The sequence below is a fragment of the Haliotis cracherodii genome, unplaced genomic scaffold (genome assembly GCF_022045235.1).
Source record: "Haliotis cracherodii isolate W230 unplaced genomic scaffold, xgHalCrac1.p SCAF_2, whole genome shotgun sequence".
NCBI lineage: Eukaryota > Metazoa > Mollusca > Gastropoda > Lepetellida > Haliotidae > Haliotis > Haliotis cracherodii.
The window spans coordinates 22,996,524-23,017,777 of record NW_027266275.1 but is presented as its reverse complement, the minus strand read 5'-3'; the positions used below and the strand labels follow the sequence as shown (position 1 = coordinate 23,017,777).

At 41.2% G+C, this 21,254-nt stretch overlaps 1 protein-coding gene across 1 annotated transcript; it reads left to right on the top strand.

The window, feature by feature from the left end:
• The first annotated feature begins 8,219 nt into the window (after positions 1–8,219).
• LOC139467488 (zinc finger protein Noc-like) lies at positions 8,220–12,797 on the top strand. The gene is made up of 2 exons (XM_071249032.1): positions 8,220–8,568; positions 10,666–12,797. The coding sequence occupies exons 1-2, from the start codon at positions 8,506–8,508 to the stop codon at positions 12,103–12,105; spliced, it is 1,503 nt and encodes a 500-aa protein (XP_071105133.1). The 5' UTR covers positions 8,220–8,505; the 3' UTR covers positions 12,106–12,797.
• The last annotated feature ends 8,457 nt before the right edge of the window (positions 12,798–21,254 follow it).

The following is a 21,254-nucleotide window of genomic DNA, read 5'->3' as shown; positions in this document are numbered from 1 at the left end:
GATGTACCACAAACACATCCACGTGTAATCTCCCAATGACCGTTATAGATACACGATGTACCACAAACACATCCACGTGTAATCTCCCAATGACCGTTATAGATACACGATGTACCACAAACACATCCACGTGTAATCTCCCAATGACCGTTATAGATACACGATGTACCACAAACACATCCACGTGTAATCTCCCAATGACCGTTATAGATACACGATGTACCACAAACACATCCACGTGTAATCCTCCAACGACCGTTACACACACACACACACACACACACACACACACACACACACACACACACACACACACACACACACACACACATTAACGAGTAATCTCTGACCCGAAAGTTTTTATTCATTTTATTATTGAGTGAAGAAGGTTTTATGCCGCTTTTAGCGATATTCCCCCAATCTCACGGCGGGGCACACCAGAAATTGGCTTCTCACATTGCACTGCAATCGTTCTTACCATAATCATTAAAACAAATTTTTGAGCTTCACACATTGTACCAATTATTGAATATGATAGATATTAGCAACTTACCACCAATTTCTATTTTTTATTAAATATATTTCAAAGACAAGCCCTTGCGCAGCTGGTTAGAGTCCGTGCAGTTATTGTTGCCGGTGTACGTAGTGAACATGAGACGCCGCAGCACCGCCCGGGGAGTGTGCAGCCCCCGGCCACTGCAGTGATGAATACATCCGGCTGCATGTCGCTGACAGGATGTCGTGTTCAACTGATCACTTCCCTGATCAGCCCGGGTCTCTCCCGTTGATGGACATTCTGCCTATGGCTCACAATTGTATGATAACATCTACGCGTGACTCTCAATGTGTATTGATTCCACAGGTGTGTACGTGACGGTTACATCAGCGACAAACATATTCAGAAATTAATACAGTATACTGCATACTGAATATACCCTCCCTCGAAATTTGTTTTAATAATTATGGCAGCAATAATTGTGGTGCAATGTGTGAAGCCAATTTCTGGTGTCCCCCGCCGTGAGATTGAGGGAATATTGCCATAAGCGGCGTAAAACAACATTCACTTAATAATAAAATAAATAAAGAATAATTTCATTTGGTCATCTTTGAAACGTGTGTATGAATTGAGAGCATTTCGCAGTGTTGGCGGTACTTATACGTCAAATCATGTTAGCATTAAGGCGATATCTGACCTAAAGTTTGTTTGTTTGTTGTTTAACGACGCAATATTACAGCTACATGTGGCGGTCTGTACATAATCAAGTCAGGTCAGGACCAGACAATCCAGTGATTTACATCATGAGCATCGATCAACGCAATTGGGATACGATGACGTGCATCAACCAAGTCAGCCTGCCTGACCACCCGATCGTGTTAGTCGCCTCTTACGACAAGCATAGTCGCCATAATGTATGTCATCTAAGTTTATATTATGTCTGTGTAAAGCATTGGGTAGTATATGTTATTCAGTTTATTGAATATGAATGAAGTCAACGAATGATAACGCAATCCACGTTAATATCAGCGTCTCGGTAACATTCGTATTTGACAGGGAATTTGTCGGTGTAATTTCATGGTGTATACGCTCATCAAATTGACGAGCGATAACCTAATGCTCTAAGACCTAGGTCTGGGTACAGAGACACATATATCCAACAGTGATACACAAGTGTTCGCAGTATTCCATGCAAGCGGGTAGCATTAGTAAAATGATTATAGTGTCATCAGTGTGTAGACATAGAGCCGAATTTGACATTTTTAAACTACTTTTCAAACTTCAAGACGACTGTCTGTGTACTCTATATATTGAATAAGATGAGGGTTAATGGTAAAATAAAAGCTAAAGTTGTTTTTGCCAGATTAAAGTAACGTAGGTTCTTGTTCTAGCCTTGCTCCAATTTTAAGGCTGTACTGAATTATACGTCCATGAATAGTAATTATATCCGTATAATGTGTAAGTCTAGATAAAAAGCTTTTAAAGAGCCAACATGTTCTTATCATTTTTATGATCCAGGAATTATGACATGAACCAATAATCATATCCTTAGAGACTTGTGCAAAGCTAGTTCTTGTTTGGTGAACGAGTGTTCATCATTATCTTGATGTACTGTCAAAGATGTTTCTGCAAACATTTGTAGTTCCCTTGGGTCCTGTTACAGATAGTCCCTGGTCATATCCTGCCAGGTGTTCCCATGTGTTATTATAGATATTATATCCTTCAATTTGTCACACTATGGAATCAACTCACTGGAAATATTTAACTAAAGACCACGAAAATTATTTCTTTATTCCTTGGCTTTTTGGTCAAGAGTTTTTCTTAATGATAATCCTTATTACAATATAATTAAAATGACATCAGTTCTGTGGTGAAGTATGCTTATATACTGTCGTGCAATGTTGTGTTTGGTTGTTGTTTAACGCCGCACTCAGCAATATTCCAGCTATGTGACGGCGGTCTGTAAATGATCGAGTCTGGACCGGACAATCCAGTGATTGACAGCATGAACATCTATCCACGCAATCGGGGTACGATGACATGCATCACCCATGTCAGCGAGCCTGACCACCCGATCGCGTTAGTCGCATCTTACGACAAGCATGGTAGCTTTTATAAGGCAAGTGTGGGTTGCTGGAGACCTATTTTACCCGGATCTTCGCGGATTGTGCAATCTTGTGAAGGATACAGTACCTATGCAAAAGCATTAAGGTTTCGTAGTGTTTGGCTTTCCATCATGACTATTCCGAACATTACATGGTAATGAGGCGCTTTACTCCCTGGGGTAATTTTGTGGGTGTATACATTTTCATTTGAAGTATAAAAAAACCCGAAAAAAAACCCATAAACATTTAAACTATTTTGAAGCACAATTCCATTTAAGCCTGTTCATATTTTAGAAAAAAAACACTACCTTCATAGATTGTTCGTTTTTTCTGTGAATAACACAGACTACAAGAAACAATAAACGTTAAGTGATTGTCTCAGTGCCACGCCCCTGACATGACCTCAGCTAGACACATCCAGCCTCACAAATCGCAGACTATTCCGTTATGGTTCGATGTCGCTTCAGATTTCACCATAACATTTAAAAAATGCATTTTAAATTTAGAGACTTCTGAAAATGTTAAATAACGCTTAAAACGTTGTTATCCATAAATTGTGTCTACTTAAACTAAAAAAAAAGCCTTTCCGAATTTCATGACAAAGTTTCCTAGTTCTGTAGTTTCACCTGACTTAATGAAACATGACGCGTGTTTTGTCCACATATTGTAATCAGTATAATCTGTGTATTTAACTGTGTGGGGGACATCACAAAGGTCGGGTTGTTGGGAGCAGATGTACAGAGGCCAGGGTGATGGATGATAACATCTACAGTTGACAGATTTCCCCATGTGTTGAAACAACGTGCTGTGTGTACATTTACAGGTGTAGACAGTCCCGAGTCTGTCACATGTGATAGCTCTGGCGACCTGCCACCTCAACAGTCGCCACCCGCCATATGTTCTTGTCGCTTATTGCAGGTGTTAATAGCAGTACGCCGGTGATATACGCTAGGCCACAGTGATGAATGCCATGTCTACCTGATGGCTGCTATATACAAGTTATGTACGGCCTGACGTGGATGATCTATCTCACGACTCATGTATACCACTCTCGTCGCGTGATGAATGTCTTTGTCTACAGGTCGTACACAGCGTTACGAGACTGGCTACGACAGCCAGGCGTCAACTTGTCACCGCAATCTCCTAAGAAATGTCAATCACACACCTATCCATATAGACTGAACAGCCTGCCAAACTCGCCACAGTGAGAAATAGACAACTTCAAACTGGTGACTCGAAAACATATTCTCTCTCTCATGTTACCCACTACAAGCCCCATCCCTAACTGGTACAGTACTGTTTCTGCTAAGAGGTCCGTCCCCAGTTGTCACGAAGCTTGTAGCCCACGTTACCGTACTTTTTGTAGATCAGCTGAGAGGTGACAATCGACAGTCTAGCGTTATAGCGTGCTTGTCAAGCTAGTAGGTTGCTATCGGGCCCACGAGGAGGTGAAATATGTGTGTGTTTGAGTCGAATATGACCCCAGGTCGACATCCTCCTCCTCAACGAAGTCTAAAGGCTGTCACTTGCTTTCACCACTTTCCCTTTGATCTTTCGCGCCCCTGTGGAAATCAAATGAGTCAAAATTTGAGTAACGACGCCACTGCTATTTTGTTATTGTGTCAAATTCTTACTTTATTTGTTTATGTCTGTCGGGCCTGGGCCTTCTATTTGGCAGTTGGTGGCGATGGTGCGTCCCTTGAGAGAAAGACGCGATGTAATTGTATTGGCCATGTCCATTGCGTTCTCGTGAAGCTGTCAACTAACCAGTTCACACTCACCGAAGGCGCCCCTGTCAAATGAAACTAGAAAAAGCTTCGGAAGTTTGCACGAGTTTGTTAGATCCTGTGACTAAATGGGGAAAGGTTGCGGGGGTTTTGTAGTGCCCAGAGAGTGCTTTTGGGGAAATTTAACGGCTCTGAGTAAACTTTGAACGCAGAGCGTCATGATAATTATCAGGGTGAAGAGAGAAGACGCTGCTTTCAGTGGTGTGAATTTCATGTAAACACCGCGACCGCACACACTCACTGAAGCCTCGCAGCCTTCCTCGCTGTAGTCAGATTACGCTGTCAATCATCCTGCTGTCAAATTGAGTTTGATTGACACATACCGCAGTTCCTTTGATCTCTTTCAGCGGCTGCAATGTGTCAGCGCGATGAAAGCATGTGGACGAGAAAGGCGGGGCGATAAATACGGGCCATATTTGCTGTACCGGTAGCGCGAAGCGCTAATGCACAGTACTCATGCCTAAGATTTACCTGGTATTAAATACACGCCTTTAACGAAGGTGTAAAAACCCGACTGGCGCGTCGCGGGAACACGTTTGATAAAAACCAGTTAACTCTAACCAGCGAAAGACCACAGTATTAATGTATGCTTTTAACTCCAACATGTTTTAAATCGTGCGATAATTGAAGGACAATCCCCACCAGCCTTCGGTCGTTTCTGTGACGCGTTAGTCACCGGGCCAATAACGACTGTAAACTAGACATGAAGGTGTGGGGGGTTCATATTCCGCTGGGGAGCATTAGGAAGGTATTGTACGGTTCCCTATCGCCCGGGGGTGAGGGCACCTACACACCTCACTCTCCACGGGAGACCGAAGTGGGGTGGTCTCGGGTCTTTGTGGGAACCTCTTGACGAAGTGTTCAAATCTTGTCGTTGGGCTGCCCCGAGGCAGATAAACACTCGTAAGAGTGTGAGAGAAAAGGGCCAGTGATCAAAAGTGTGCTATTTATTAAAAGGAAATTGACGTCCCTTGAGCGGTATGTAAATTGGAACAACCTTGCGTTAGTTTGTTTAATTTGGTAATTACCTGTCGGTGGGTGAGTGACAGTAGAGCGAGAGGTATTTGAATGACGGGTCTGAGTGCAGCGACACCTGGGTCAATAAACAGTAAACTGCAAGGTGATTAGTTAGTCAACACAAACACACACATCTACATACTAACTATACTTCAAACAATTATATATACCAATACTTCACCTGTAGCCGACACTTTGTGCAAATAGATAAACAAATAATTACATAGGTTAACAAGATAAGAATGCAATCTCATTTTATTAGGCCTCTTGTTTACAATTTAACATTTTATAGATAATTAAATTCCAGTTTATTCCAAGATCCGTAATCGACATTTGATTTTCTCCTTATCAATATTATTATTGTATATTATAAAGTCTACGACCTGCTCGGCGGTTTTATACTATTACTAAACTTACTTTCAGTCCCAGAAACAAAGTTGTCTTATTTGAAAAAAATATATATATCTACAAAATATGAAAATATAATCCAAAACAAGCCGAGAACAATGCTTAATTTCAAGAGCTGGGGCAATCAAGACCAAATCATTCTAGATTTTAGATTTGTCTTTTCATATATTCTCTTGGGTCTGGGAAACAGATAATGCTGTTGCGTGTATGTATATACATTCTTATCAAAGATATAAATGATTAAATTATGAGTAATATCAAAGTTACAGCTATGTAATCAATCTTACCCCTTAAGTACAATATTTACCTTTACCAACAAACTGCACGTTCCGAGTTCTCGGGTACATTTAACTATTCTAAGGCAAGTGAAGCTCGGGGAAACTCGTAGATAATTTATGATAAATTATTCCTTATTTATGTATTTTCTTTATTTAGTTATTCCCAAAGCTTTGTTTGTTTCTTTCTTTCTTTATGATGTATTGAAGCGCATGCCGCAAGATCGCTGTTGAGAGAACTTCAACAACTCTTGAAACACCTCACTTCGCACTAAGAATGTCATGCCAACATTCAGTTGTAAACTGAGACACCTCTTCCTGGAAATTTCCATAGGAAGTTAAATTTTTAATTTCAAACGAAATATGATATTGTGTGAAATTATTCTGCGTGTAATATTTGTAATACTTCAAGTTGCAGAGATTCCACCCGTATTGAGTGGCAGCTCGACACCGGGTAGCATCGACGTATCCGGACACGCTACACCCCGTGTGTATTCCAAATGAGACGTGATGGAGTTCAGGATACCTCCTCTGTTGCACAGCGTTCTTTATGCTGATCGATCAGATCTTGACGTTACCTCTTTGTAGCTCCATCCCCCTGTCAGGCTGTCCCAAGACGTGTTCAGGAGTGCCATATACATTGGCGGAATACGGCCCGGGAAACCAGATCTCTCTCTACATAATCTATCTTCTACCCTGCTCATTAATAAATTAAATGTGACAGTTTTCCTGTTATGCTAAAGGGTGATTTTCCCGAGATGAGACAAGCTGTCAAATTGGATGAGTGCCCGTGTTTCTCCTCTGTCCCCCCGGGCAGCTCATTCAGTCAAACCTGTCCCTGGTTGGCGGGAGGGGGCGGGTGTCTGACAGCTACCTGTCCACATGATGGATGGTCCCACATTCTACCCATGTAACCAGCGACCTCACCAACAACATATCTCGATCTCTGAAAAAAAACAAGCTACCCCATATGGCCCCACTCGTCTCCACAACAGAGAGGCCCACCCTTGCGGCGTTCGTTAAACAGGCGAAGTTACCTGAGGAGAGAAGCTGTCGCAAGGAGGCCCTGTGTGGGTTCTGTAGTAGTTCCAGCATCGCCGTTGTCAGGTGTTTCTAAGTGACCTCGGACCCTTGTCGCTAGTCCGGTGGGGCTTCTCAGAAAACAAACCTTGAACCTCTCAGGTGTTCCCCGACGCTGTCCCTCCCCCTCCCTCCCCAGGGTGTGCTGCTGCCCCCTCCCCAGGTGTGCTTCGTTCCCAGGGGTCTCATTATGTTAGAGTGTTACGCAGTACTTAAGACCCGATCACCGATAAGTACGCAACAAATTTCTATTTAGCGTCATTTTGATCGTAGAATGTTTTGAATGCGAGGTATCCCCGTTCACGGTCCGCCGTATGATTAGGTTACAGTTCATGTTTGGCTTGGACGATAAGTATCTCACGAGATCGCTTTGAAGTCGCCGCCTAATTGTCAGATCTGTCACCGGTGAGATGTCGACTCTTTCACCGCTCGGGTCTCAATCTGTTTTCAAACACCCCTACTTGTACCAGATTGATTGATAAGCTCTTCAATACCTCAGCGCGGCTTTTGATGTGCCTGCCCAACTCTTAGGACGCCATTAGGATCGTGGGGCATTCCTTTCTTTCCTCGAAGACTAAGAATTCCCTCCCTCTCCTCCACCGAAGCAGTAACGCCGCCGCATCCCTGCCTTGCTCGCTGTTCCTCTCGCATCCAAAGGCCCGCTTTACCCATAACGCATAGTAAATAAGCCGGGCCGAACCGCTACCACAACCCTTTAGTCGCTTTTCATCTTTTATTTGGCTCTTTACAAAGTATACATTAACAGCGCGCGGTGACATAAATCAAGCTTGATTGACGGACAGGCCATCAAAATGATTGATTGTTGGGGCATGAGGTGACGTCTGGCTAGCTGCCAAGTAATTATGAAGGCGCTCGTTGATTGGCTGAACGCTCACGCCGAGCTATTCATCACTCGAAGCATTTATCAAACCCGACGTCATGTCGACCCGCTCGTCCAATCACAGCATGGGATCAGCCCTTATTTACGATTTCATTGGCAGGCGGCAAAGCCGTTTCATCTTGAAGTAATTCACAAGTGTTGTCTGCTCGTGTTCAGTGTGTTGTCTTGTTGGGCGGCATGTTTCAATAAAACTTGTGCGGTTCGGTTAACGGGGTTCAGAGTCTGATTGACATTCGGCGAGTGTAGACGGCCCAAGCCACAGTTGAATGTTGCAGGATAACGGAGTATAACGTCCACGAGATCAGGAGGTGTGTGTGCGCGCCTAGATACTACAGCCAGTGATTACTTGTGTCGAGTACAGTGTTGTGCTACAAATGTACTCGTAGTGTGTTGATGGGATTTTACTAAACGTTTTGGATTATTTTGATACGACATCATGCTGACGTCAAGCGCATCGCAATACCTTCATCCGGACTATCTTCAGCCTCTCCCAACAACTGTAAGTATTTGATGCTTGTAGTATACAGTATAATATCACGGGTTTAATGTTGATATACGAAAACATCACATACAACAAATTCAGCTATTTTCCCATTCTCAGGGTCTTGTGTTTTCAGAGTGATGAAGAAAAAATAATATAACGATCATATTTATGCGATATATTCATACTCAATCAAGTCAGTCACATCTCTAATGCTGTATTATGCTATCAAATTAAACCAAAAACGCCTTTTAACGTGTTAAATCGTTAAAAACTGCACAAAAGAACAGCGATGAGTCGCACCCTCGAGTAGCACTGCCCCTTTAAGTGACTCCACTGCTGGAACCGAGATCGGCGTTGTACGCTTATAGCATTGAGTCGTGATAGCCTTCTGTAGTGTAGAGCTGTTGCCCGACAAGAATACGGGTCGATAGAGGAAGCGTCCCTCGCTCACCCTCAATGAGCCTTCCTCAGACTTAGACACAAACAAATATGCTGAACAAATTAGATATTTTCCTTACATTTTTGATTGAGATTATATATCAATAAAGCGATTCTAGCTTTTTTCCGGTTGTCTTAAAATCACGTGGGCGACCTGCTTCGTGTTTTCAACGACCTAAAGACAAATCGCGTTGCTCTTGCGTTACATCATTTTGAGATACAGACTGAAAAAATATCGGGTGCATAATAACACCATTCCAAGCGTTTTCTTTCAAATATGTTTTTGGTAGTTAGGCTTTATCAAGTATATATTTAAGTAATTAAGCACAACAACGTTATCTCGTAAGGATATAAGAAGCCTCAATTCAATTCAGTAAAAGGAATTTTAAGAATTTTTATATCCCCGTAAGGTATTACCTCAAGTTGTCTAGAGATTTTGAAAACGCAGGATTCGGATCTGATAACAGTTTCCTGTTTCCTTATATTTCGGCTTATTTATATTTAATGTCACAACGGAAATTATTCCTTTCTTTCAAATAGAAAGTATTCCTTTTGTTCATTAGTCTACAGATAAATCAACTCTAAACCAATTTCAGAATACCGAGGTGTCAGGTTAGAGCTTAACAGGACAAGGAAGTATGCACAAATAAGGCAATCAAAACATAAATAGAACTGATTTGACAAGAAACGTGTCTTTAATTAAGCAAATTGTTAAAAGAGCTATACTAGATGATTTTGTTTAAAAAATCGCCGTCGAATAAAAAATAATGTGCTTATTGTGCATTAAAAGTATCTTTTTAATGCGTTTTTTAATTCACGTAGGGAAAAGCAGTACTGCTCACAATTCCATGTAAACAGAATGACGAGCATGTCGGTTTCATTAGTGGGGCGAGATGAGGCCTAGTAGTAATGATTAGTGGATGGTGTTGTGTGTCACACCGGCATCAGTAGCGGCCGTAGACAGGGAATCAATCAGCCCGCAACAACATTGATCACCTCCCGGCTTCGTCATTGTCTACAACATCGACTATACCGACATTAACAATTCTTGCATTGTTTTGTCATTTGCTTCCTGACGTTTCTCGTGTAATAAAGTGCGGGTTATTTTGTCAGCATTATTGATGTCAATAACATTGATTGACAAGTCACTACATACATCTGAGCAACGCCTGTAATTTACACGTGTAAACTGTTATTCTAGAATGCGTGTGTATATTAACGAGGACATTTGATTGACAGGGTGTTGCCAGCACTGTCATCAATGCAATATTACCAATAACAAACAGAAAATTAATGAATGTAACATTTGTGACGATAATTGTGTGATGTTCAGCAAAGGACCTTGTGTCATGGCTTTGATATTTTTTTCAATTTCAAAGTCAATCTTGCAGGTTTATTTTTTTTAAATTATTATTTAAATGAAATATATTCCAAACAGAAGTTACTACAACATGTATTGCCAATAATTGCAACTAAAGTGTTATGATTATTTTTTATTCTGCGAGCTGCTAAATTATTTTACTTCTTAGTGTTGACATATTGTGTTTATTTTTATGATGAAAAACCTTTGAGAATTCTTCTCGCTTTTGCAATATATTGTAGTTTTATCTGACAAAAAATATGAACACAAACAAATGAATGGATTGTTAAAACGTCTTTCTTTGTATATTGCAGCTGGATGCCAAGAAAAGTCCACTAGCACTGTTGGCCCAAACATGCTCGAGTATTGGAAAAGATACCACCCCGTCCAAGCCTATCATCCCTCCTCTGGAGAAGAAGGAAACTGACAAGTCCCCGGATAAGTCCGACAGCAAGAGACCCTCTTCCTCTGATAAGAGGGAGGACTCTGGTCGGGATTCCAAACCAGGCTTCAGGACCGTGCCCCCTAAAGAAATTCCACCCCTTGTGCCAATTTCCAGTGGATGTGAAAAGAACAATTCTGGTAATTCTGAGAGCGGCAAATTCACCTCTGAGAACACTTCAGTGAGCAATGCCATCACAAGACCTGTGTCGTCAACAGGCTCCAACTCCAGTGGACATGGTTCCGCAAGAGGCAGTGAGAAGGGGGACCACCACGAACACCACTCCCCACACTCCTCGTCTCCTCACCATATCAAGTCCAGCAGTGCTCATACTACCCCCATTCTCCCCACCCCAACCAGCCTGGGAAACATGAAAGGTGTTGTGAGCCACCCGTCTCTCCTGGGGGGCCTACCCACAGCACCCCACCTAGCTTATTCAGCTCTACCACTCATCGGCCACCACGGTCTTCCCGTAGAGGTCACCACCACCAACCCAGCCTACCACACATCTTCTCTGGTTGCCCACGCCAGCCTCTCAGCTGCTGCAGCTGCTGCTCAGAGCTCGGCCCTCAAGGCGAGTGCTGCTGCCACCTCGGCCCTATCCCCCTATGTTGCGTATGCAAGAGTAAGGACACCATCAGGAGCTACCACCCTAGTGCCCGTGTGTCGGGATCCTTACTGTACAAACTGTCAGCTGACTCTCCAGAACTCTCACCTCTCCTCCACGTGTACAGCTCCAGGGTGTTCACAATGTGCTCACGAGAAATCTCTTACCAGCCTCACCAGCGGGTTGGGCCTCCCCGGGGCCTCCCTGCCAATGCTGTCCTCTCTGTCGTCGGCTGGGTCCCTGGTCAGCAGCTCGTCAGGTCTCTCCTCCTTCCATTCTCTGTACCACCCTAGTGCTCTGACCACACAAGGACTTCCATACATCTGCAACTGGGTTGCTGGCAGTGAATACTGCGGTAAACGGTTCACAACCTCAGAGGAATTATTACAACACTTGAGAACACATACCTCCACCATGGACGCTTCAAGCCTAGCAGCAAGTTATGGCCTAGGGCTGCCGTCGCCCCTATCATGCCATGGACACTACCCAACTCCAGCACCCCTAAGTCCGAATTCCCTCAGGAGGGCCTATCCTACAAGCCTGAGCCCAGTGTCCACCCTACTTGGGGCCAACAGATACCACCCCTACAAGTCCCCCCTAGGAAGTGTTCCCCCTGCTCCATCCCAGGCGTTCCCCACCTTTTCCCCCTACTACTCCCCCTACGCTCTGTATGGTCAGAGGTTAGGGGCTGCTGCTGTCCCATGACTAGACGGGGCGGGGTATCTGGCCCCACCAAAGTAGACTGTCCCACCTACTAACCGCCACAGCCCCCACACAGGTGGGAAGGTGTGATACTATCTCCTACAAGCAACGACGTGTGATTAAAAATGTGCACTGAGGATTTAGAGAGTGAGTGACTAGTTGTGACCCTGCACTGTGCGTGTGACTGAGTGAGTGAGTGACGGGACCATCGTCACTGTTGTCACGGCGACTTCATCACGGCTGAGACCCCAATAGCGACCTCTGCTCAATGTGTGATGTGGTGTGGCGCCCCAGTAGGAACCAGGAACAATGTTCTCGCTGATCTCCATGCTCCTACAATCCCCCGTGTGAGGACTACATGCATCTAATGTTGATCATCCATGTGGAACCTACTTATTTATGGACAATTGAGAGCAACATGAGTGCTACCGTTTAAGACCAAACTATTAATTATTAAATCATTTCATCTTTTTTCTTGTCTACGATTATTTTCAATTCTCTACTGTGTGACTCTAGCACCCCTCCCCACCCCCTCAGCACCCCACCCCCTCTATCCGTATGATGTAGACCTCTCTGTTGACAGGATGGGTGCTGATATAAGATTATGCTATGTATATATAAGAAGAAAGATTTGTATATGTCAGAAAGGTGTTGTTTATTATTAAATTTTATATGCATCGGATGCATTCACTTTATTTCCTTGTTTGTCTTTCATTCGTGACGTCAACTCCAAGAACTGAAGGCGTTTGATATCGCCCAAGCATGTCTCCGTCTGTGTTCTCAGTAGCCTGTGACAGAGGGTAATACGTACTTATCGCCTAGTGGCAAGTCGATAGTTAGTTCTACATTGTTCAAGTTTTGTAAGGAACAATCGACAAGCAATTAGGTTTATAAAACGTGTTGTTTGAATGATCAAACAACGTGGGGTTTTTTTTGGCGTGAACAGTACTGCATGGTCCATTTAAGATTTATTGGAAATTTGACGGCCAAATTCGCTTAAAGTTAATCATTGATTTATTACTTTAAAAATCCCATGGTCATTTTATTAACAAAACTGAATGCCGAGAAACCTCCTTTGAGCGGTATCTGCTTTGCAGGAACACACACAAATACTTGAAGGATGTGCGAAGGATGTCTTTATTTAAGTCGGAGCTGGTACCTCGCACGTACAGACCTTCTGATTAGTCGACAAACACACACACCTATATCAATCTCACAATTGTACCCCTGTCGGGCGTTCAAAAATCGCGTTCTAGTTGTAGTGAGATTTTGTGTTCAATGTATTGGTCGGAGAAACAGACATTAAAGTTTAGAGATGAACACGATATTTTGTTCAATAACTGAGAAACATTAGAATCGTACAGACCTAGTCGGCTCTCTCCTGGAATTGTTACACTGTATTTGTTTACCAGTATCACATACAGTTTATTATAAATTTTACACGGATATTAGATCGGTGTCATTTATATGGGATGTTATACCTATGTACTCGTATATTAGATTATTGTACACGGATATGGCCTTATACTACATATAACACCACGTACAATATCTGAACACATGTATTTGAGTTGTTATAAACTGGCGGGCGAAAGAAAGTATACACCCATGTTTGATTGTGGCTAAAAATGCAACAAACAAGAAATGGTCATTCAATGGCGATGTATTTAATACGGGTATCATGGTTGTATTTTAGACGTTCAGTTTGCAGCGTTTCGTCGACTGTTTTCAGACAAGTAGCGGTTTGATAACGTTTGTAATTGTTTGGTGAAATCCATTTTTCAAGCGTGTACTTTCTTTTGCCCGGCAGTATACATGTATAATCATGTATAAGATTATTGTATAGGTTATTCTACAATTAAACACCAAGTACATATTTCTGTACATGCATTTCTCGCCCTAAAATTAAGACAAATAATTTCCCCTGATGCTTATTTATTATGTAAATTAGAGCTGGCTGCCCCTGCTTTCATGTAAATCTAGATTGGCTTTATTTTCATTAATTACATATATTCCAGTCATGGCGTAGGACTATACGCCTTTAAGAGTTAAGGCCTTATCGGTACTAGAGACCATACTCTACTGTGAAAGATGGGGATGACAGTCCCCCCTACGCCCTACAAATCTTGTTATACACGGAAACACGAAGGATAAACCATTCAAAATGATAACTGCCAAAAAATCGATTATTTCGTATTTCGTCATCGTATACCAAAAAACTGTGAAATCATATACATCTCGGCAGATTTGAAACATATTTTCCCCATAACATTTTCTATTCGTGATGCTGCAGTTATTTCTTAATCTGTATGTCAAGTTCTGCTGACAAATGCTTAGAATGTTTATAAATAGATTCGTATACTGGTGAACTGAGGTTTGAGGTTTTTTGAGCCAATTCACTACATTCTGTAAAATAATTGGAAGGATTGATTCTCTTGGTTAAAAGAATACCCAAATAGGAGCCTGTGGAGTGTTTCTTCAGTTCGTATACATGTGTATATTGATCCCCGCGAGTGACCCAGGCTCCGTAATATATTTCTGGGCGAATCCTTCGTGGACAAAATACAAGCGACAAATAATGAAATGCATAACAGTGTTTCTAAGAAATATATCAACATCTCCCCAACAACACGGTTGTGTTCTTTTAAGTAAAATTCACAGCGGTTTTAACCAAATGATTTTCCAAGTGAATATGTTTATATCGATGGTGAGGTAAATTGTTGTTGCCTACTTTCAACTCGGCGGTCGCCGCCCGCCCCGACTATTTCCCTGAAAACTACTTGCAAGCTGTGAGATTGACAGCGAGCATGTGGCGAAACTGTCAGCTTTCGACAGATAGTAGTGTCCACACGACTGGCTGTAATCAGTTCCGGCGCGAGTAGGTCGTGTTTGGCGACGTGTTCCTCAACGACAGACAAACATAACGCTGACAGTCGTCAAAATTGATAGTTTACATTAACACCACTTTACACTCGCGATAAATCCAAGAGAGAGAAGTTTTACAGCCAATATTATCCAATGCTCCACGAACCAAGTGAAGCCATAAGAGTTATTAGCCGAAGATAGTATTGGCTTTCACTTCTATGTTTCCACTTCACTTGTAAAATCAATTACAATAGTTGTTTAGCAATTGAAAAAATCATAAACACGGATGAAATTGTGGGAAAGACGTGTCCTTTTAAGATTCAATTCATCATTTATTTAAATAACCAATTCCCAAGCGAAAACAGAGATGCGAGGGAAATATACACCACTAGTAGACAGAAAGTAGATAATTTTATTTCATTTTTATATATCATAATAACAGTCGCAAACATTTACATTTCATATTTTATGTGATTTAACGAATTCAGTACCGATAAATTTTGTAGATAAAGTTAATTCGTATTTACACATTTCCATCACAATGACAAAGCAAAATACCTGAAAAACCAAGATGAATTATTTATTGAATGATACTGTAAAAGTAAATCATTGTACCGTTATTTCTGTCCGGGCTGATTTCCTTCTCATTTGATATATATCACGAAACAGTAACATGCTTTCAGCATGGGGAAATAAAATCAAGGAAAACCATCAATTCCAAAATCTTGTTGTAAATAAAGCCACAATAACAGCATGCATGTGAAGAAGTATTTGCATAGCGGACCACTATTATAGTCATTAAAAGTAATTGAATATTACAAGTACAACGATCGTAATCATCAGTTAGGTGTGCATGATATCGGGATACCGCAAACACGATATGCGAACGAGCGTCCCTGTGCTAGACTCGCTGTGAATGGATTACAAGGGGACAGGATGCGAGAATGATTTAGAGATACCCACTGTAGACATCAAAGGAAGTCCGTCGACAGATGGCTTCAATTAAACAGGGAATAATTCGCTTTGGAGTTAGCTAGTGAGCTTTGTAGGTTTGCAATGGATGTTGAAGGCACAGCTACCTTTCTGGGTTGGTTTAGCTGGTTTGTGGGTGGTAAAATTGAAGTTTAATTTTAGAAATAAAATGAGGGCAATGTTTATTTATATTATAGCGTATAGAAGGGTTTCATGGTTTTGCCTAGAATACGTCGCCATTAAACGAAGGACTGGCAGTGTGGAGGTCTACCTGGCTGTACATGTATGTATGTTTCATATACGTGATATATATTTGTTGGAGAAATTCACACGTGCTAGTAAAATACTTTATGTACATTCAAATGAATCATAAATATATAAACCGATAGATATGCATGTTGTGCTGAGAATAGCATTTGTATTATAATCTTTGATGACAACTGTGTATTGTTGACATATCAACTGACACCTGTCTGAGGACAGTGTTGAAGCCGTACTGTCTGACAATAGCACCTATATCGGGGAATTTCGGGTTAGAATAGGTGGGATCGATGGGATTGGCTCCGTGATTTGGTTGGTTGTCATCGAGCCCCAATGGTGGACACTGCCCATACTATCAATCATTTGACTGTCCAGAGTCGCATATTTACAGAAGCCGTCACAAAGTGGGCGTTAAACAAACATAAAAACGATGTCTAGTGATGCACGGTTCAGTACCCGCACATCAGGACAAAATAAATATACGCTAGCTATGCCTGTTTATTCCTTACTGTATTTATATTGTGTCTATATCTCATTGTATATTACATTATTTTTATATGTCATCGCACTCAATATTTTGTATATTTTGATATATGTATTAATTTTAATTTACGAATTATGCAAAATTGTATCAAAATGTGAATATATTTTATTGAATAGTAAAGAACAGGAAATGGATCATTGTGTATGCATGTTCAACACATAAACCGCCGGGCAAAATAAAATACATTGTATACACATGTAAATTGAATTTGACCAAACAAGGATAAACGTTATTAAAACGTTACTAAGCTGAACACTATCGCCGAAACACTGCAAACCTTAGGTCCAAAGCACAATTATGATGTCCGCATTAAATAAATCATCTTTGATAAATCAACAAACATGGGCGTGTACTTTCTTTTCCCCCGGAGATTATTATTAATAAAAAACAAGATAGCTACGTCAGTAACATTTCATATGAGCACCCGACCCAACACTGTTAATGTAGTCTGGGTATGGAAACCTATGCATGTGTGACGAGTGTTAGGAAGGGGAACTGTTGTGTTAGTGTCGATACTTCCCAGTAGGACTAGTGCTAAGAGGCATTCATCGATATATCTTATCCTTACAAAATATTCTTTTTTTTAAAATATGATAATTTCCCTTACATATTTAACGCTTTTCAATATTATTATAAGGGACTTGCAATATTGTTGGTAGAGCGGGATCATCCATGCGATTGAAAACTATTTTATATTAACATATAAGTGCCTTTGTTTGGCGACAATCGCACACATATTATCAATATGTTTGTAATTCCAATCGCCCCCCCCCCCCCCCCCCCGACACACACATACTGCCCTCCCCCCCCCCCCCCCCCCCCCCCCCCCACACACACACACACACACACAATGACCCTGTCCCAGTTTGTGCGCAATTGATATATGCACCTCTTTCATTTCAGTATCAAATATTATAAAAACAGGGTTGATAGTGATGTTGATTTGTCTCATCAATCACACGTCCGGAACTACATCTTTTTCAGCAGACCGTGTGTTAAGGTAACGCTGCGAACGTACTGATGGTCGTCACTCGTCTTTCATTGTTTATCACGAGCCTAAAGTTGATGAAGCGGAAACTATGTGATGTATGCTTTTCAATTTCCATATGAATTATTGACTTTGTTATAACACGGCGCTCCCGGTATTCCAAATTGTTAATAATTCAGGCGTGTGTGATGTGAAATATATCAACCCAGTGGTGTTATACATGTCATAAAATTGGAGTTCTTGGCATCTTGTCACAAGCGCCATGTGGCGGTTGTTTATATAACCCGGAAGATTTATGATGTAATATGGACACACGGTGATGTCTCATATATGTTGAACTACTGAATAACTGCTATATTGTTTTCTTTAAACCGCAAACCTCGTTAATCCGACAGGGAAATCCCCGGATTCACAATTAACCAACTTAACGTGTCATCGTTACCTAATACTGACTATTGTCCTTAGTTCATATGCAGACGCTCCTGACCGTAACCGTCCGTATTGATGGGTTTCTGGTATAAAAGGGGTTCGGAGAGGACAGAACTTGTTTATTTAACTCGGACTGTTCCATGGTCCCTCGTCACATATAGAAAAGATAATTCACATTAGGAGCCACGATTCTACAACAGACCGTAGAGGACCTAACGGGTCGTAGTTTTGTGCAGGCTTAGTAGATATTACTTAGGCAGAGCTTCATCCCAATATTACATGATTTACAGCCAGATGTCCGGTTCGATCCCATTCTGCTAGACTAACATTTAGTCTCTGAAATCTTATATTACACAATATCCTTCTTGACTCTAAAAATAAAATAAAAATTCCATATGCTGTGGAATAGAGCCAGCTTGTGCTGGCTAGACTTGCTTTTGTATCATTTCTAAATTATTTTTTTTCATAACAGAAATATATTCCACGGTCATGGGGCAGGACTACCATTCTGCCTACATCCTAATTTGTGCACAGAAAATAATGTTGCCACATTATTTTATGTAAATAGACTGAACCACTATTGCTTGACTTATTATGTTTAATATTTGTTGCCGAATAATGTCAAGCATAGGGTGTTACAGCTTCCTGTAGAAATATTGGTAACTGAAAAAACTGAGTAGAGGAATTAAATACTCCCGGTATGAACATTTTCATTCTTAAATTGCCACATCTTTGTTTGTTTGTTTGTTGATTGGTTGTTTAACGCCGCACTCACCAATATTCCAGCTACAAAGCAATCGAGTCTGGACCACTCAATACAGTGATTGACATCATGAGCATCGATACACGCAATTGTGATACGATTACATGCATCAACAAAGTCAGCGAGTCTGACCGCCCGATCCCGTTAGTCGCCTTTTACGACAAGCATAGTCGCCTTTTACGGCAAGCATGGGTTGCCGAAGACCTATTCTACCCCGGATCTTCAGGGGTCTCTAATCTTAATTAGCCGCACTACGTGTTAACTTATATTTGTAGAATAAATCACGTATCTTATCTTAATTTATTGAAGTATTCTACAACTGTTTGCATTTGGGAACATTTGGTCTAAGCCAATACTATTTCTGTATGTACAACTGACGATATTTATCATACATTGAACATTAAGCAGCGTCGTCTCAATGTTTTTAATAATGTCTATGGATCTAATTAATAAAATGACCGTGAAATTAAAACTGGTATTACTTATTAATAAAAGATTGCATAAGGGGATAATGATTGTATAAATATTTTCATTTCTAACCGATGTTATTGGACGTATCAGTGTAGAATATCGGCACGGGTCTGCTAACGCATTGATAAGCGTCACTGACAGGAACGCCCTGCGTTTCGTGTCACGATTTGAAAATATTACTGTGTCGAAAACATGGACCCACTCTCAATTAACACCGTTCCAATTCAATATGAAGTGAAATTAATTAAACCTGTTACATCCCCATTGTGTAGGTTAGTCGTTATCGGTATCTCGTGTATTAATAAAATATTATGGCAATAGCGAAATTTATCCAGAAGTTTTTCGTAGCTTGTCACGTGACTGGGTTTTTTCATCTGAAGCCTCTTGTGTGATGCACGTGCTTCATCAGATACCCATCAACTATGGCACATGTTTCATGACTGCATCCCGCCAGGACATCATGCACCATGCTGTTTTACACACATACATTAAAACGACTGTTACCCATATTTTGACACGTGGCTCATTTATTATGAAAAATTATACATATGTTTCCAATATCAATATATTTCCATTACTCATTCGATGATAGGATCACTCCGGGTGAGGTTTTGTCATCAGCCTTATAAGGGCATGGTCCCTTGTTTATGTTTTATTGACATGATTGAAAAAGCGTTTGCTTGATATATGATCACCATCGAGATTGACATTTAACGACTTGCATGACACCAAGTAACGTACAATAGGAAAGCTTCTGCCAAGCCTATGGCGATGTGACTTGCATTCTGCCGATTTATATCCATAACACATGCATGACATCACAAGTGATCACAACAGTTAATAAATAATTACTTCCTCATATTCAGATAACATGTGTCAACCGCCCTATGCTTTAGGCTACATCATAAACCAAACCGCAATGTTCGATGCATCAAACCATCATTCTGGCAGACGTTTACCCCTACCACTTAAGTCAAACTATTTAATTAATTAGCCCCAGATCCTGATCACATTCGACAGACACCAAGAGAGACCTCCTTAGACGTCATGCTTGAAATATTGCCCCTCTTTAGGGAGCGGTTATTGGCGTAATAACGTGTGTGTGTATGTGCTTCATGCTATGGTCAGGCTGTATATTGTGTCATCCATCACTTTAGAACAAAGAGCTCTCCCTGTCAACTACCTGTCAAAGATAGTAAGGGCCTAATTATGTTATATTTTACCCGACTGTAAAACTAAACACTGTTTATAACCTCGTTGAAGATACTGACATTTAACTTTTCATTTGAAGAGGGCTATCTGATGTTGGAACGATAGAATAGTAAATATCTCACAATGCAAATTTGTTTGTCTCAATAAATTACTTCAAATGACGTTTACAACATTTTATGTTTCTCAAGAAATGGAAATCAACCCGGCGTTTCATATCGAAGTCTTGTATTTCATTAATTTCGCTAAAAGAACAAATCTCCATCTTCAAAGAGTGGTTGTGAAAGCACTTGGCCCCAACTAAATTTATAAGCAGTAAATCTCTTTCTCCTTCGCCTGTTCGCCACATGACAGGACGCGTTCGTGTTAGGTGCTGTATTCAAACAATTAAACCTTCGCTCAACATGGGGACATCATGAAGGGCCTCAAGAGCCCTCATTGAGGTGACTGGACGGATATGCGTTCCATTGTTTACCAGTATATTAGGATTGGAGAGGGTTATTCATCATACCTAGCCTCGTATTGTCAGGCACAAATACAACTGATCATGTCAGAAAGGATGATAACACCCACGGTAGGCTGGACTCCACCAAGGGGAACCCTCTATTATAGTACCATCTGTGTCGGAACAGAACACAACTTTATTGCAA

Coding starts and splice junctions, on each gene's coding strand:
- LOC139467488 (XM_071249032.1), top strand. CDS start 8,506: ATGCTGACGTCAAGCGCATCGCAATACCTTCATCCGGACTATCTTCAG. Junction 8,569..10,665: donor TTCAGCCTCTCCCAACAACT/GTAAGTATTTGA, acceptor TGTATATTGCAG/CTGGATGCCAAGAAAAGTCC.